This window comes from Lipotes vexillifer, unplaced genomic scaffold (genome assembly GCF_000442215.2).
Source record: "Lipotes vexillifer unplaced genomic scaffold, Lipotes_vexillifer_v1.1 scaffold792, whole genome shotgun sequence".
NCBI lineage: Eukaryota > Metazoa > Chordata > Mammalia > Artiodactyla > Lipotidae > Lipotes > Lipotes vexillifer.
The window spans coordinates 1,477,144-1,495,579 of record NW_006795663.1 but is presented as its reverse complement, the minus strand read 5'-3'; the positions used below and the strand labels follow the sequence as shown (position 1 = coordinate 1,495,579).

Below are 18,436 nucleotides of genomic sequence, written 5' to 3'. Positions count from 1 at the left end.
TATCCTCTCCCTTGGGGTGGGGATAATGTTCTATGTGTGGGAAGTAGGGGCTGCAGGAATATCTGGAAGGCCAGAGGGCTGGACTGTGGCAATTGTTACCAAAATTTGTTCTCCCCTTTTTCTACAGTGTAGCAGCTTGGCCATGACTAGTTATCTTGAGATTACATTTCTGGGCCTCCTTTACAGATAAATACAACCAACTGACTTTTCTCTTATTGATGGATTATGAGTAGAGGGCTATTTACCACTTCCAAATCTGGGCTTCAGACTGTGGGCATGCGCTCCTCCTATTCTCCTTCCCTTTCCTGCCAGCTGGAACACAGATATGACTACAACCCTGCTGCAATGACATTGCTGAGGAAGATACCAGAGGAAAGTGGAGCAACAAGACGGAAAGAATTCAGTTCATGAATGACCTCAAGCCACCTGCCAACCTATACCACTCCATTTTTTTTTATAAGCAACTGATATTGGAGTTCTTTTACTACATCAACTTGGTCTTCATTCTAACTTCATCTGTATAACTACTGAACAAATATTAAAATTTCAATCTGTTAAGTTGTACCAGTTTTAAAAACAGGGATAATAAAATCTATAATATACAAAAATTACACATATTTACTGTACATATTTTGATGAGTTTGGACAAATGCATACACTGTAATACCCTCACCACAATCAAGGTACTAAACATATGGATCACCTCCACAAATTTCCTTGTGTCCTTTTGTGTGTCTGTGTGCTTTTTGGGGTTTGTTTTTTGGGTTTTTTTTTGGTGAGAATACTAAGTACTCTACCCTCTTAATATATTTTAAAGTACACAATGCCATATTGTTAATTATGTGCAATACGTTATTACATTACATTATACAATAATTATATACAATTTTTGTATAATAATTATACCTCAATTAAGCAGTAAAAAAAATAAAAACAACTAGAAAAAGTTGAACATTGAGTAAATGATATTGAAAACATTTTCAAATGCATCAGGTGTAATAGTGGTATTAGACTTAGGTTACAAAATAGAATCATTATCTTTAGGATAAAAACTGAATTGTTTATGGATAAAATTATATGATGTCTTGGATTTGATTTAAAATATGCCAAGTAGAGGAGAATAATGGGTGGTGGTATAAATGAATCAAGATTAGCCATATGCTGACAACTGTCTAAACTGGATGAAGGGTATAAGGTATTTTAATATGATAGTCTAACTTTATGTTTGAAATTTTCATTTTTAATAATTTTTAAAACATGATTATTAACATTTTAAAAACATTATAATTTTTAATGTTTAATAATTATAACATTTTTAATAATTTTTAAAACATGATTATTAATAAGGTTGGATGGATTAATAAACAACTATGAGAAGGTGGCAGGAGAACAGAAATATCATGTGACACATATTCATACTTCATTAAGCAGCAAAATCATTTTAAAATTTCCATCAAACAATAAATTAGTGCAACAGAAATGAATTATAATTTTTTGTGATTTTAAGTTTAATTTATAAATTTGTTTTGATGATTCTATAACTACACAAGCTTGATAAGTATATCACATATGAAGCTAGGTCCATTTTTTCATTTATTTTTTAATTATTTACTTATTTTTGTTTATGTAAGTAGTAATATAAAATTATAAAAATATAAAATAAAACTATAGAAACTCACAGGAGTCATTGTGAGGCTTAAATGATAATGTACGTAAAAATGTTCTGCAGATAATAGCACTCTATACCAAAATTTTAAAAAATGCATTGTGTGAGAGATTAAACTATCATAAAAATACATAAAATATTTTTTAAAAGGAAGAAAATCAAAAGTATAAAAGTTTGAAGGAAATTTGAAGTATAATACATTTTTAACAGAGACTACTCTAATCCTCTAATCTACCAAGGATATTCCATATACATGAAAGGAAACAGTAGGTTTTGTTTTGTTTTGTTTTGTTTTTCCTTTGAACACCTAGTTAACTAGGAATTTCAGTCTTACAGGAGTCTGCCCAGGGGTCAGACTATCTTACATTCCAAAAATCCTTAAATATTTAACTTTTTTCTAATCATTTTCTTTAAGACACCTAAAGAATAATGCAGATAAATTTTGATATACAGTATGATTAATAAAATCTTTGAAATTACTAATATAAATCTCTTTTAAAATACAGCAAATTACAATGATATGTAATTCAGCACTGACACCTCTAAATCAAAACAAGCACCATCACCATTAATTAAGAAGTTACTACATGCCAGGTACTATTCATGATTCAGTTATAACCACTACTGCAGTAGTATTAGTAACTGCATTTTGCAGATGAGGAAAATGAGGTTCAGACATGTTAATGAGGTAAATATAGTTTTTAAGAAAGAGAAAAGTCTTCCTCGTTCCCATTTCTCCTACCAGTTCCCAAGCAAACACATGGTACTTACAGCTCCTTGAGAGCAGGATTATGGTTTATTCATCTTTGGACTTTCAGTATCTAGCAACCTGGCCTGTAAATACTGGCTGAATGATTCTTTTTAAGCCGTACAATCCAATAAATTTCAAATCTGAATAAATAAAAAATTCATAACATTCTGTTTCTCCATGAATTATACAAGTATATTCATGCTAAAACTTTGAAATTAATTTAAATGCCCAGCCATTTTAACAAAGATTTGTTTATGTCCAAGTGAAACCTTTGCTTATTACCTGCATCGTGAAGTGCAGTTCTTCCCTGCAGGTCTACATGTTCAGTGGGACAACTGTACTGTTTTAAAACACAGATATTTAGTAATCTAAGAAAGTTTTATTTTCAAGTTAAATATCGAGACTCAAATGAACAGCTGTTATTTAATCTTAAAAACATTGCATTTATCAAAAACTCTAAAGAGTACTAGACAAGCCATAAATATTTTGACATGCGACAAATATAATAACATTATACTGTAAATTTAACAGTATTCCAGTAAACAGGAAAACATATGGTACATTACAATCGCATGAAATATAGAAACTGTTATTGTTTGGGGTTTTTTTCCAGCAAGAATTAAAACTTGAACAATTGAATCAGAAAAAACAAATGAGTTCTGCTGTGAAACTTAGTGGCAAACATGTTTAAGGAAATGTGTGACTAGACCTTTCAACTGAAAACGTAATTTAGCCCACTGGTTCACAGAATTTTGTGGTTGCCTGATTATAAGCTTAACTAATGATGTTATTATATAGTCTGAGTTATTGATGTTTATACAGAAATATATAGATCCTATGCTGTATCACTTCATCTCAAGTCCTATACCAGATGACAGAAAATTCCAATCTCCAGCTAATGTCAACAGGAAGGTCAAGTCTTTGTTGTTTATTTTTAATACACTGAGTTATGCAATTCACTTCCCTCAGAGTTTTTGCTCTTTATTGTTCACATTCTTTCACAAATGATGGAAAAAATATTATGTAAGCTAATAGTCAAAGCTAGCCTACTATTTTCTTTGATCTCAAGTTCCAAAAACACATCTGTTATTTGTAGTCAAAATAATAAAGTCAAAGTATTAACCACTTTTACTACCTGTAGAAGTTTTTGTAGACACAATGCATGCCCATACTTCGCAGCCAGGTGAAGAGCATTCCTCCCTAGAAAAGAAATAATTTTAAATATACGATAAGGGTTATTTTCTTCACATGTGAATTCTCCTTAGAAATGTGCTTCAGTTTTCCAAAATCATCTGACAGACTATTTCATTTGTAGGCATCCTTTAAGTTTCTAAGATGTCTCACCCAGTTTCGTATTTTAATTAGAGATAATGTACACACCGAAACAATGAAGGTGGGAAGAAAAAATACTCATTACAGAGCAAGAATTTTGTCTTATTCACCACTGTATCTCCAATACCTGGAGCAGTTCCTGAAACAGAGTAAGTAATTAAATATTGCCATAGGAGAGAAGGGAGAGAAAGAGAAAGAAGAAAAAGGAATGGGGATAGGAGGGAGAGAAAGATAACTAGATTTCACATAACATTTCTCAATAGGCAGTGTGGATACTAAAATGGAGAAAGGTTAAGAGATGTGAGTCAAAGAAAGGGTATTCTCTAACTAATTTTTAGCTTCAACTAAAATTCAAAGTTTACAGAGAGATTCTGTCTCTGAAAATCAGACAATTTGTTTAAATATGTGATTATAATGTGCAAATTTAAAGGAAATGATGAGGGGAGCAGGGAAGAGGTCACCAGATAACCTGGAAGGTTAACTCTGAATACTGAAAAAGGTAATTTGCAGAGAACATTCTACCTCCAAACACTATTTATCCTAATTGTACTTCTTTATGCAAATATCTTTCTTGGATGGTGAAAACTACAAGCGTTTCACCAGACCATTCCAGCTTCCAATCTTTAATGCTCTTAATTTCCCTCTAACTTCACAAACTTCTCCAAACATAATTGTACTTCACAAGTAGACCTTTCTGCTAGAAAAGTAATGTGTGTTCTGTTCATCCTGGATGAAGGAATAAATTGACTTTCAACTCTCATTCAGTTTTATATGCATGTAGATAGGTGAATACATTTTGCTGGGCCTGATCATTTCTGTGTAGCTAACAGGTTCTAGAGCAAAAGGCAGTGAGTCCAGACCTTTGAACAGGTTTCAACCACTCCTAAACATCCTCTACAAATAAGTCAGATGTAACAATTTCAAATTTCAATTTGCTACTGGTCATGGACAAACTTTCTAGAAACATTTCACATCCTGAAAAGTGACTAGAATAACTGGCACTTACATGAGAAGTAAGAGAGAGCATGGAGTGGATAGTGAGGATAGACACAGTGGCAACAGTCCCTGGTGTTTACCAAAATGCCACAGAAACTTGGTCACATTAAAATGTCAGGTCAGGGCTAAGGAAATACCAAATCCAGCCACTTGAGATAGTACAGCAAAAAATCATGGAAATATCACATCTAAAGCATATCACCCTGAATTATACCAAAGGCGCGTACCTGGCAAGACCTGGGTCACAAATACCTCAAAACCACACTAACTTGAAATCTGGTTATTTTCAATCTACTTTTATATTGCTAGCAAATAAAGGAGTTAAGATAAAATACATAAAGGTTGTTTAATCAAATTTTTATCAAATATCCACATCTGGATTATAACAGACAATATAACAGCAAATGAGACAAGGTCCTTGTTCTCAGGAAAGGACAACTCTAAAGACAAACATAATTAAACCCATCAATAAAAACATGACTAAACAACAGCAAAAACAAAAGACAAAATGGGTAAAGCAAGGTATGCCAGAATGCAGTATATGAAAAGACGTCGTCTGCTGAGCTTGGGAAAGCATTTGAGCTTCATCTGCACTGAAGGAGGGAGGGCAAAAGTCACTTAGATTGGCCACTAGGCCGAAATGTCCAGAGCAGAAAGAACACAGACAAAAACAAGAAAGACACGTGCTTGAATTGGAATCAGCACAATAAATAAAGTCTTATGAATTCTGAAATGGTATGGTTAATCCAAAATTTCTAAAAATAAATATTCTTCTGCATCAGTGGAAAACATATATATAAGTAATAACAGTTTTTTGTTCATTCAAAGCTGGCAAATAAATTGAGTTTCGTCATCAGTTAAGGTAACTTTAGGTAAAGAATGTCCTCACTAACTCATTTGTGATCTCTCTCTCTCTCCCCCCTTGCCTTCCATTTCCAAACACAATGTTGGTTAACAGTAATGTATTTATTTGTCCATACATGGAGTCATAGGATAAAACATTAAAGTTGTTAAGGACATTCTCTGCTCTATGTCAGCTCCCGTATTTAACTGAATAACAAAGTAGAAGGGCAGAGAAATAAGCTGCCACAGGTCTCAGAGAACTGAGAATGATTGTCCAGATGAAAAGAAAACTAAAACACTGAAGAAAAGCAATAGCTATATTCAAATACTTAAAATCTATCTTGTGATGTGCAGACAAACTTATGCTGAAATATTTTAAGAGATAGACATAGGTATGACTAAGTTTAAGCAGAAGGCCTGGTAAGAGACAGACAAACTGTCTATTAGAAATAATTTTTATAAATATAGCTAGCTAAACACAGACCAGGTCTCCTCATGAGGCGTAATGGTTAAAAACACAAACTCTGACTGCGACTCAATCACTGAAAGACCCTGGGCAAGTCGCTTAACAGCGCAGTGCCTTGCAGCCTCATTGGCTTGATGTGAGGATAAAATGAGTTAGTACGTGTAAAGCGCTTAGCAGAGTAGCTAAGTCTACGTTAAATAAGTGTCACCTCTTCTTGTTATGATCACTACTGGTGATGTTGCTATTATGAGACAGTTAGTTCCTCAACACAAGAAATGTCCAACCAAAAACCAAATGACCTCAGGACAGCGAGAATTCATATACTGAATAGTATATGAGTATAAACTAAATGGCCCCTAAAAGTTCTTCAGAGTCTGAGATTTTAGAATCCTGTAGCACTACCAAGACCAGCCCTAGACCTCAGGTCTCCAGCTGCTCATCCGTTCGGTCATCCTTTCTGCTACATCCCCAGTACTTGCCCTCTCCCCCAGAGCAATACCTCAGTTAATTAGAAACAGAAAGTTAAGGACTTCTCTTTGTAAATCACATTTAGGTCTGATTTAGAGCACTGGCAGTGGACAATGCTTGTCTTCTCTGTTTGTAACTGACTATGGAGGCAAACGTACCTGCGGTGTCACTGGTTGTAATATCAACTCCATGTATGAGGATGGCATTCAAACACTCAAGATTCCCCTTTGAGGCTACAACATGAAAGCTAAACAAAAAGAAAATACTTGTTATGCCATGGAAACTACTCAAGGTCAACTTAAATGTTACATAAATGTCACCTTATATTCAATACTCACATGTGTAAACATGCATTTTAAAGGCTACATTAGAACACCTATATATTTAATCCAAGAAAAAAGAAACCTATCTCATATTACTGAAAAACTCATTTTAATCCAAATTTACATTATTACCTCTATAGTTTATCATTTCAATAACAAAGGCACTGGTGTTTAGACCTTAATAAATGCAATGAAAAGTTTCTATCAGATTATTTTACTTAGTTTCAACTATACTGAAACCACCAAAACAATTGAAGTTACGACGGAATGCTAAGGCCAAAGACAGATCAAAACACTTATCCATCTCTTTAGAATTATCATATTAAACCTGGCACAGAAAAGTCTTCAAAACAAGCTAAGCTACACTTGAAAGCCACGAAAGATCTGGCATCATCTTCTTCCTGAAGTGCTACCACATTATTCTTCCTTTTACTCAGAGACCTGTATGACTGGTTCAAATTTCACACAAACAGACAGAGCTGAACACGAAATAACTTTAAGTCACCAAGTACTCAAGATACATGATAAAATATCCCATTGTTTCTTTGATCATCTAATACTTTCTTGATCAATAAACATTTACAGAAATATTTTGTGTGCATTAAGAACTGACATTGTAAGTAAATACTGTAGGACTTGTTGGCAAAGGACATTGAGCTCAGGTCCTAAACGAGTACCGTACCCATCGTGAAGTTGCCAGGAGGTAAAGGCTCAGCAAGGTGCCTGGATACAGACACACTTGGCAGCACACTCCCTGTTGGGGTCTTCCCTAACCGTACCATTTGAAAATTTTACATTTCCCCATCCGCTGCAACCTTAGTACTCCTAGCTTCCCCATCCTGGCCTTCATTATTCTAAATAGAATTACACATTTTCTAATACTATATATAAATTCAAGATTTATTTTCTTTATGGTCTATTAATCTTTTCCTACTCAACTAACTAGATGAAAGCGGGAATTCTTGTCTGTTCTGCTTCCTATTATACTCCCAGAACCAATGAAAGTACCAGACAGATGATGCACCCTCAAATATCTGAATAACTGAATGCTTAGAGACAAAATCTGGAGATAGCTAGCAAATTCATTTCCAGATATTACAACACTAGTTATGCCTCTATTAGTATTATAATGGATATAAATGCAAACTAGAGACTGAGCACTACTAAGTAAAGTAAACCAGGTTTGTGTAAATTTTGAATTAGAGAGAAAGAGATGTTTCTGATAAAAGGAATATAGTGTTCTTAAAAGTCAGATAAGTTCCCTTAAATTGCTATAAGGCTGAGGGTATCAATCTCTTTGCAACACTGAAGTGGGGAATTATACTATGCAATGCACCATGAGAACCTTTTGAGGAAAGGTAATTTCCGTCAAGCAAAGGTTTTTAGTCTTCCAACAATCTTGGGGATCTCATTTATTGTCTGCTTGTTTTCATTTCTTAGCTCACAAAATCTGAAAGACTTCTTTCTTCAAAATAACTCAACATTATACTGGGCTTCCCTGGTGGCGCAGTGGTTGGGGGTCCGCCTGCCGTTGCAGGGGACGCGGGTTCGTGCCCCGGTCTGGGAGGATCCCGCGTGCCGCCGAGCAGCTGGGCCCGTGAGCCATGGCCGCTGGGCCTGCGCGTCCGGAGCCTGTGCTCCGCGGCGGGAGTAGGCCACAGCAGTGAGAGGCCCGCGTACCGCAAAAATAAATAAATAAATAACTCAACATTATACTGATGATGCACTTAAAAGGGCAGAAATCACAGCAAATCTACAATGCATTATTAATACTGTTGTGCTATAAACAGTAGATGTGCTTCAGAAAGAAGATATATCAATCATTAAATTGTATGCAGAGTTGCAAAGGAAATCTGGAAAACTGCTTTATAGAAATACTCTTTTTCAATTAAAAAAATCAACTTTAAGTTTTCGTTTTTTAAACAAGACAAGTATTTTTACCTCTATAATAGGAGATCCAGGTAATATGGACAGTCCCCACCTCTGAGGACAACTAGAAGAGCTTCATAAAAAATAATACATCTGGGCTTCCCTGGTGGCGCAGTGGTTGGGAGTCTGCCTGCCGATGCAGAGGACACGGGTTCGCGCCCCGGTCTGGGAGGATCCCACACGCCGCAGAGCAACTGGGCCCGTAAGCCATGGCCGCTGAGCCTGCGTGTCCGGAGCCTGTGCTCCGCAACGGGAGAGGCCACAGCAGTGAGGGGCCCGCGTACCGCAAAAAAATAAAAATAAAAATAAAAAAATACATCTGCTTGAAGGTATCAGTAGGCTAACAAGACAGTGAAAAATTACTAGGCCAGTATGCAGGGAAGGACAGAGGCCCAGAGAGGTGAGCTTGGTATTTGGGGCTACTTTTTGTCTAGGAGCATTTGCTGATTCCAGAGAAAACAGCTGGGAGGCTGAACAGTACTTCTGACAGCCTGAGGGGATGGGGAGACAGGAATTGGAATCCATGGCTCTCCAAGTGGCAGTGAAGCTTCTTGGTGAACCTGACCCATTTTGCCTGGGCAAAGGGCTACACCCTAGGAAAGAGGCAAACAGGAAGAAAACAGATCCTTGCAGTGACTATGGCTAGGCCTCAAATATTTCATTTTTGAAATTGGATAGAGGTCAAGAAGGACATGTTACTTTTGTCTTAAATTTCAAAAATTAAAAACCAAAAAAATCATTCAAAATAACATTATTTTTATAATTACAGAAAATATATTTGTAATATGTCCTATACTTGACTAAATATAAAATGCTTTAATTAAGAAAGAATACAGTTTGTGTGTGAGTAACGAAAGGAAAATATTTTATCCTATGAATCCCAGAAAGAATTCTACTTCCTACAGTGAAAACCTCAGAAACTAATACTACTCAAATATTTCACAAACTAAAGTTCATAGTTAATCCAATTACACCAGATTTCCATAATTCTGACCATCAATACAAATAATTTCCCTCAAAATTGAACCTTAGATCAAAAAAACCTGAACAAAAACTCAAGTAATCATTCTTTCGAAACATTCAAAGCATGGACGGACAGAACTGAAGAAATTAGGTTTCACTGAAGATTTTCATCCCAAAGAAGATCCTTTTATCTTTTAACATCTTGGCATTTTGGAAAAAAAAATATGAAAAATAGTCAGTGTTAGATATTAAATTTTCACTATTTATACTGTGAGCCCTATAAACGGTTTAAAATTAGCAAAAATAGCAGCAGGACTCAAAATAACCAGTTTCTGTAACTATCAAATTGCCTACTTGATAAAACTGAAACAGTATAAAAAAATTGGAACTTCTCAAACTTTATTGCTCTTATGAACAACTTAAAGTCACGCTTTGCTATTTTCACTATACTTAAATATCTAAGCATTCTAAGGTAGTGACCTACATCAAACATTAACTATCCACTTCTTAATATTCATTTCTATATTTAGTATCTATTTCCAGTTATAATAGTCTAAAAAAAAACTTACGCAAGTATAAGGCGGAGAGGAATTTTAGGAAACGAGACTTTTCACCTCTAACTTTGGAAGGTTTCCCAGATAAGGTTTTAACTGCTATATTTATAGAGGGTAGTAACAGAAGCTAGATCTACCCTTTAACCCAACTGCTCCCCATCCTCAACAGGAAGAGAAATGATAAAGACTGGGGAGGGGTGAGAGAAAAGATGCCTGGTTCATAAGCATGTAAAGTCCTCAGTAACACAAAAGCAAAAGGGTAGGATCACTACCTGTATCTCCCTAAGTCACACTAGTCATTCTGCCTCCCTACTGCCTTAAACGTTCTCATTTAAATTAATTACCCAAATATAAAAATGGATTGGGGATTAAGAGGAAAAGGCAGTGTAATTTACAGAACTCTTCCAAGACAGAAAACTTGGGTTTACATCACAGACCTGTGACTTCTTTTTTTTTTTTTTTTTTTTGGCTGCACTGGGTCTTCCTTGCTGCGTGTGGGCTTTCTCTAGTTGTGCCGAGCGGGCTTTTCATTGCAGTGGCTTCTCTTGTTGTGGAGCACGGGCTCTAGGTACGCAGGCTTCAGTAGTTATAGCATGCAGGCTCAGTAGTTGTGGCTCGCGGGCTCTAGAGCGCAGGCTCAGTAGTTGTGGCTCACGGGCTTAGTTGCTCCGCGGCATGTGGGATCTTCCCGGACCAGGGCTCGAACCGGTGTCCCCTGCCTTGGCAGGTGGATTCTTAACCACTGCGCCATGAGGGAAGCCCAGACCTGTGACTTTTAATGAGACTAGACCAAGTTATTTAACCTCTGTAAACTTTTTCCTATTTTTTTCAAAGGGCCACTGCGAGGATCAAATATGATAAGGAGTATAAAAAAGCTTATAAACAAAATTGCACCAAATAAAAATGCACCAAATAACCCACGCTATGGTTTGCCACAGCGCCCAAACAATTAGACCACTGGGTAGTATTTTAGTATTCTTTCTCTCACTTGAAAATCTTTCATATTGAGAACAATTATTAGTCCAAATTGTTTGAAAGAGATGTTGAGAGATTTTATAGTGTGGGTTTTGATAAAGGTTTTTTTTAATTAAATGTTGATAACCATAATTCACAAATTTCATTTGTATCCCAAGGGTCTACCCAAATTTCCTTTAGGGAATTATTGTCAGTAATACTCACGCAGATCTGCCTTCCACATCTAGTTTGCCTGGATTGACCCCCTTTTTAGCAAGGATTGAGGACACTTTTTCTACATCTCCCCTTTCTGCTGCTTTCATCAATCGGTCATCATATTTGTTCCAATCTGCTGCTTGCTACAAAAAAGAAAAACAGAATGTAAACATGGCATACTATATATATTAGTAAGACTTTCCAAAGAAGGGGAGAAAAAAAAAGAGAAGGGAAAGCAGTAATGTATATAATACATCACTCAGTTACCAGCTGCACCCCAAATTTCCTTGTCCCTGCTGTTCCAACGTCACAAAAAGAACCTTTCCAAAACACCTGATGTACAAGAAATATTTTAATTATACTTTTGAGAAAAAGGATGTCTCTCATGTTTTCTGCCCTGTTTTCTTTGCCTTCAGAGCAGGGAAAGATTGAACACCTACCCTGTTCCAGGCATGAATGACTCGAACAACCCTAGTAAACTAGAATTATCATCCCCACTTAATAGATGAGAAAAATCAAGACTCCAGGGACATTAAACGACTCAAGCAGCCAAGCTCAATCGAGATTTCTCGTGACTTCAAAAATCAGTGTGCTCTTTTTTTTCCTATTCTGTAACTCATGCTTTCAGATTTGGCTCTGATTATCTCCCAAGACCCTTAGACACAGTGGAATTCTGCACACCTTTTAAGAACCCCACCACCACTACTCTCTTAAAAGGCACTGTTTGAAATATAATTATGGAGACGAATTACACACACGTACACTCAAGAGAAAAAGCAATCCATTATGCTTATATATTAGGATAAAAAGAAACTCCTACATAGAATAAAATGAAAAAAAAAGACTCTAAAGTACTAACTACTTAAAAATCCTAAAATTACAGGATCACAGATGACTTTCATTTTCTTCCTTCTTTACATTCAACATGTATTGCTTTTGTTAAAAAAGATTTTTTATTTCAACAAAAACTTAGTGCATGTGTATTTAAAAGGAAGCTCAAAGGCAATTTTTTTAATAGGAGAATGTATCACATGATGTATATTTTAATTATATCAAGGTTATCTTTAGCTTTGATTGGAGAAAATATATTCAAGACGTTCTGAAGCCAATAACTTCAACCTTTTCTTAGTAAGCAGAAATGTAGAACCCAGCACTAAAATATACATTATTTAAACAAGTAAGGTTTTAGCCTTTTAAAATTCTATACAGTAAACTCATTGCTAAATTCTTTGCTAAGTCCAGCATCATTTCTAGAAAAAAAGATGTACATATTTTTCACTTAACTTACAAAGCAATTCCTATATCCACAAATACCATAACAAATTTCTGTATGGGGGGGGGGTTGAATCACTTAAATGAAGCATATCCTCTAAATGTTGGATCAATCTGATTATTTTATATCTACTATCCCCTCTAAACCAGAAAAAAAGAAAGCAACCAATTTTCTAGCTAAATAAGCAGTGCATTCATTAAATACTTGAAGTGAAAAATATAAAAACTGAATATGAAAAAAGATAAATACATTAAAATTTTAACCCACCCCTGAAATCTGATTCAAGTACCTATGCAGACTTCAGAATTGTTGTCTCTAGTCAAATTTGGAGATGAACCCACTTCTTTCTAACCTGAAAAGTTCAAACTACCAACTATGAGTAGTGGCTAAGCCCTACTCGCTGGCTCAAAGTCTAAACTACATTTTAGGCATCCCCTTTCTTTAGCTTTAAAACAAAACAATCAGTTTACTGACTCTAAATTGGGGAGTGGTAGTAGATGTAGGCTTTGTGTTTTCAAATGCCTAAGGGATTAAGTCATATTTAGCACACAAACGCTTGCTCTAAATTTATTAGTTTATCCTTGCAGTTAGAACAACTCAACTTTATTTCCAGGTAAAGTCCTGGTGGAGAAAGGAGCTATTTAAAACACTAAAACAATTGTAAAATCCACAAGTAAGGCTCTTTAAAAGATAATTAGATGAGATTAAAGTCTCATATTATCCTGTGATTCTCAATTCTACTCCACTAAGCATTGTTTTCCATTTTGGTCCACTGTCAGTTAACAGAAATACTGCTCAATTATTAAGATTCTATTATATGCTTTTTAAACACAGAAAAAGAAACAAGAACTTTTGTTTTCTATCACTAACCCCAATCTGCTAATCAAATAAAGCAGAGAGAATATAATAAGACAAAGAAATCAAAATTAATAAAACAGTACATTTTAAAAGAATACAGTTCGAAAAGCCTAGCCAAGACTCTTGTTACACTGGACTACAGGGATACCTACTCTGTTCTTAGGAGCACAAGAAAACCAACAGTTCATCATAGACAGGATTTAGTTTCTTGTTGCTAACAGCAAACCACTTCGCATTAAGTTACAAATCTCTGTAGCTCACAAAGCAAGCCCTCAGAGAAACGCCTAACAAGCGACTCGGTCCTTCTCGTCACAATTCTTCCTGTTCTGCAGTCTTCATGCTGGGCTACACTTAGCTTGGATCTCTAACGATATTTTCTTCGTCTTCAGAATCCTTCTCCGCCTTCATAACGCTTGAAAATTATCTTCCTTGCTGTGCAGCACTTGAGTAAGAGCAGCCCCCAAATCAGGTACTGTAACTCCTCCTATTTGTTATTCTTTAGAAGCTGTCTTTCAAAGCTGTCCCTTTTCAGGGACTCCACTGGAAAACTTCAACTCTGCATCCTGCCGCCTCAACACTGCAACACAGACCAGCGTCTGTGCACGATAAAGCTGTCCACATCCGAATCATCCCGTAAGCAGTGTGTAGGCTGTCTCCCATTGGTCAGGATCTATTTTAGATTCCATAGGCCTTGACAGCTGAGTGATAGATAGAGAAGAGCAGCTAAGAATATACTGTAAATTCATGCTTCTCCTCTGAGTAATAAACTTGAGGTCTGCTAGGGAAAAATGACTCAAACACATTGTAAAACATGCTTATGATATCAAAGCAACTTGCGTGACATCACGACAAAATTGTTAAGAGATAAATTTGGTTATTCCACAAAACAATATTTAAAACCAGTTTCAGTCTTAGGATCCTCTATCATGAAGTTATAATAACCTTGATAAACAGAATATAAAATTCTATTTTAAGCAAATGTGTCACACTTTAATTTAAGGAAACACACACACACACACAGAAACATTTTCAGATTTTCTCCATTTTCCTTGTACCCCTATCAGTCTCGTTCAGCATACAACCAGGTTTCAGCTTACAACTGCTGCCAGTCTGTCTCCTAACACGTTAAATGAGAAGAGCCAGAGGCACTGCCAAGACATTAAATAGTCTGCATTATGATGAATACTTTTCAACAAATTTTAAATTTAACTCAGTACTCTTAATTTCCAAGTTTAGCACCCTGCCTAATATAACAAGTAAATATTTTATCAGTGGAATCAAATTATCTAGATTCAGGGATTTTAACAAACAAATAAAATAATTAAATACTAGAGGAGACAAATGCATAAATCACTGAGCAAGATTGTAAATAAAACTCCATTTGGGGACAAAGCAAACAACCTCTCCACATTCTCCATGATGCTTAACATGCTTGTACCACAACATTCCTTACATTATCAAGGATGGTGACAAATGTCTACAAGCTCCAGGGTGTTCTGTACCTTCTCGTTCCCACAGTAGCATGAGAGTAATTTACACTTCCTCCAAAAAGGCAGATTTGGGAAATCATTTCATGGGAATGCTAAACATCCCAACACAACTGTTTATAGGAAGGAGGTAACTCTATACTATAGATCATGCTGCCAGTTAAAAGTTCTGTTACGAATTTCATCAAGAAATCCATTTCCTACTATTTAAAATATTAGGTACATATTCTAATTATAAAATATATAAGATCATATACCATAATGTTTTATTTTTGAAACAATGATTTTTTTTTTCCCCCAAATCATATTAGACATCACAATGGCTGGACCCAGTGACTCCACCCACTCCATTTCACCCGTCTTCAGAGGAAATCTGGGTGGGATAGAACTCAGGCCCTGTCCTTTGGTTAACAAAGCAAGCACATTCTTTCTATATATAGGACAGCAAAGGCAAAGGAAATAAAAAGACAGGGGGAGATCTGTAATGAGTAATAAAAGCCATATATGGAGCTGTCTGTGCTAATAACTAAGGCTCAGGAGATGGGATTTATGTGCCCTCCTATTCTGCGGATATCCAGAACCTCCCCAGCCTCTGTGACTTACTCTCTTGTTCCTACTCTCGCTCCCACCTTCCCAGGTATTTCCCAAGAGCTCTAAGCAAATTCCCACCTCTGCTGTCCCTCGTGCCTATAAGGTTCTTCCCTCACCTTCATTCTGGTTCTTCTTAAATATCACTGCGTTAGAGGCCTTCTCAAACTTCTTCATCTAAACAGTACCAGCCCCATTGTACCCTTGCCACTCTTTATCTTTCTGCCCTGTTTCACTTATCTTCATAATAGTTATCAGTATCTGCCCTTATATCATATGTTTACCTGTTTATCAGCTTAATGCCTGTTTCTGGTATTTACTTCAAAAGTAATCAGAATAATCAGGGGGACAGATTGAATTCAACAGCACATTAAAAGGATTATACACCATGACTAAGTGGGATTTATTCTTGGAATGCAAGGACGGTTCATCACATGAAAATTGATCAATGTAATACACCACATTAACTGACTTAAGGACAAAAGTCCATGATCATCTCAACTAATGTAGAAATATCATTAAATAAGATTTAAAATCTTTCATGATAAAAACACTCAAAAAACTGGAAATAGAAGGAAATTACCTCAACATAATAATGGTAATATATGGGGGCTTCCTTGGTGGTGCAGTAGTTGAGAATCTGCCTGCTAATGCAGGGGACACAGGTTCGAGCCCTGGTCTGGAAGGATCCCACATGCCGCGGAGCAACTAGGCCCGCGAGCCACAACTACTGAGCCTGCACGTCTGGAGCCTGTGCTCCACAACAAGAGAGGCTGCGATAGTGAGAGGCCTGCGCACCGTGATGAAGAGTGGCCCCCGCTTACCACAACTAGAGAAAGCCCTTGCACAGAAACAAAGACCCAACACAGCAAAAATAAATTAATTAATAAGCTCCTACCCCCAACATCTTCTTTAAAAAAAAAATAATAATAATAATAATGGTAATATATGAAAAGCACCTAGCTAGCATCATATTCAATGGTGAAACACTTATCCTCTAAAACCAAGAACAAGATAAGGATTCTCACTCTCACCATTTTTATTCAACATAGTATTAGAAGTCCCACCCAGAACAATTAGACAAGAAAAGGAAATAAAAGGTATCCAAATTAGAAAGGAAGAGGTAAAATTATCTCTGTTTGCAGATGCCATGATGTTATACATAGAAAACCCTAAAAATTCCACAAGAAAAAGAAACTGTTAGAACTAATAAATGAATACAGCAGTTACAGGATACAAAATCAACACACGATAATCAATTGTGCTTCTATATACACTAACAATGAGCAATCCAGAAATAAAATTAAGAAAACAATTCCACTTACAATAACATCAAAAATAATACAATAATGGGGATATATGTATACTTATAGCTGATTCACTTTGTTATACAGCAGAAACTAACACAACATTGTAAAGCAATTATACTCCAATAAAGATGTTAAAAACAACACAGAAACACTAACTTGAAAAAAATAATAATAATACAATAACTAGGAATAAACCTAACCAAGGAAGTGAAAGACCTGTATACCAAAAACTACAAAACATTACTGAAAGAAATTAGAGAAGACACAAATAATATAAAGACAGTTTGTGTTCAGCTTGGAAGACTTACTATTGTTAAATGTCAATACTACTCGAAGCAATCCACAGATTCAACACAGTCTCTATCAAAAGTGCAAAGGCATTTTTTTCAGAAACAGAAAAATCCAGCCTAAAATTCATACTGACTTTCAGGGGAAACCAAATAGCCAAATAATCTTGAAAAAGAAAAAGATGGAGGTCTCACACTTCCTGATTTCAAAACATATTACAAAGCTACAGTAATCAAAACAGTATGGGGGGAGGGCGCTTCCTTGGTGGCGCAGTGGTTGAGAGTCCACCTGCCAATGCAGGGGACACGGGTTCGTGCCCCAGTCCGGGAAGATCCCACGTGCCGCAGAGCGGCTAGGCCCGTGAGCCATGGCCGCTGAGCCTGCACATCTGGAGCCTGTGCTCCACAACAGGAGAGGCCACATCAGTGAGAGGCCCGCGTACTGCAAAAAAAAAAAAAAAAACAGTATGGTACTGGCATAGAGACAGATACTTAGATCAATGAAATAGAATAAAGAACCTAGAAATAAACCCTCACATATGTGGTCAAATGATCTTTGACAAGGGTGCAAAGACCACTCAATGGGGAAAGGACAGTCTCTTCAACAAATGGTTTTGAGGAAACTGGATATCCACATGCAAAATAATGAAGTTGGACCCTTATCTTACACCATATAGAAAAATTAATTCAAAATGATTAAAGGCTAAATTTAAAGACCTAAATTTAACATCTAAATATAAAACTCCTAGAAGAAAATATAGGGGAAAAGCTTCATGACTTTGGGTTTAACAATGATTTCTTAGATATGACACCAAAAGCACAGGCAACAAAAGCAAAAATAGACAAATGGGACTACATCAAACTTAAAAACTTCTGTACATCAAAGGACACAAACAACAGAGTGAAAAGGAAACCTAAAGAATGGGAGAAAACATTTCCAAATCATATATCTGATGAAGGTTTAATATGCAGAATATGTAAAGAACTGTAACTCAATTACAAAGAAACAAATAACCCAATTAAAAATGGGCAGGGCTTCCCTGGTGGCGCAGCGGTTGAGGGTCCGCCTGCCGATGCGGGGGACGCGGGTTCGTGCCCCGGTCCGGGAGGATCCCACATGCCGCGGAGCGGCTGCGCCCGTGGGCCGTGGCCGCTGAGCCTGCGCATCCGGA

At 36.3% G+C, this 18,436-nt stretch overlaps 1 protein-coding gene across 1 annotated transcript in view; it reads right to left on the bottom strand.

The window, feature by feature from the left end:
• Positions 1–18,436, bottom strand: part of UACA (uveal autoantigen with coiled-coil domains and ankyrin repeats) — an 86,432-nt gene that overhangs the window by 29,686 nt on the left and 38,310 nt on the right. The window contains 4 exon segments of the mRNA XM_007467847.1: positions 2,700–2,757; positions 3,553–3,617; positions 6,681–6,769; positions 11,471–11,604. Of these exon segments, the coding sequence (XP_007467909.1) occupies positions 2,700–2,757; positions 3,553–3,617; positions 6,681–6,769; positions 11,471–11,604 (346 nt within the window).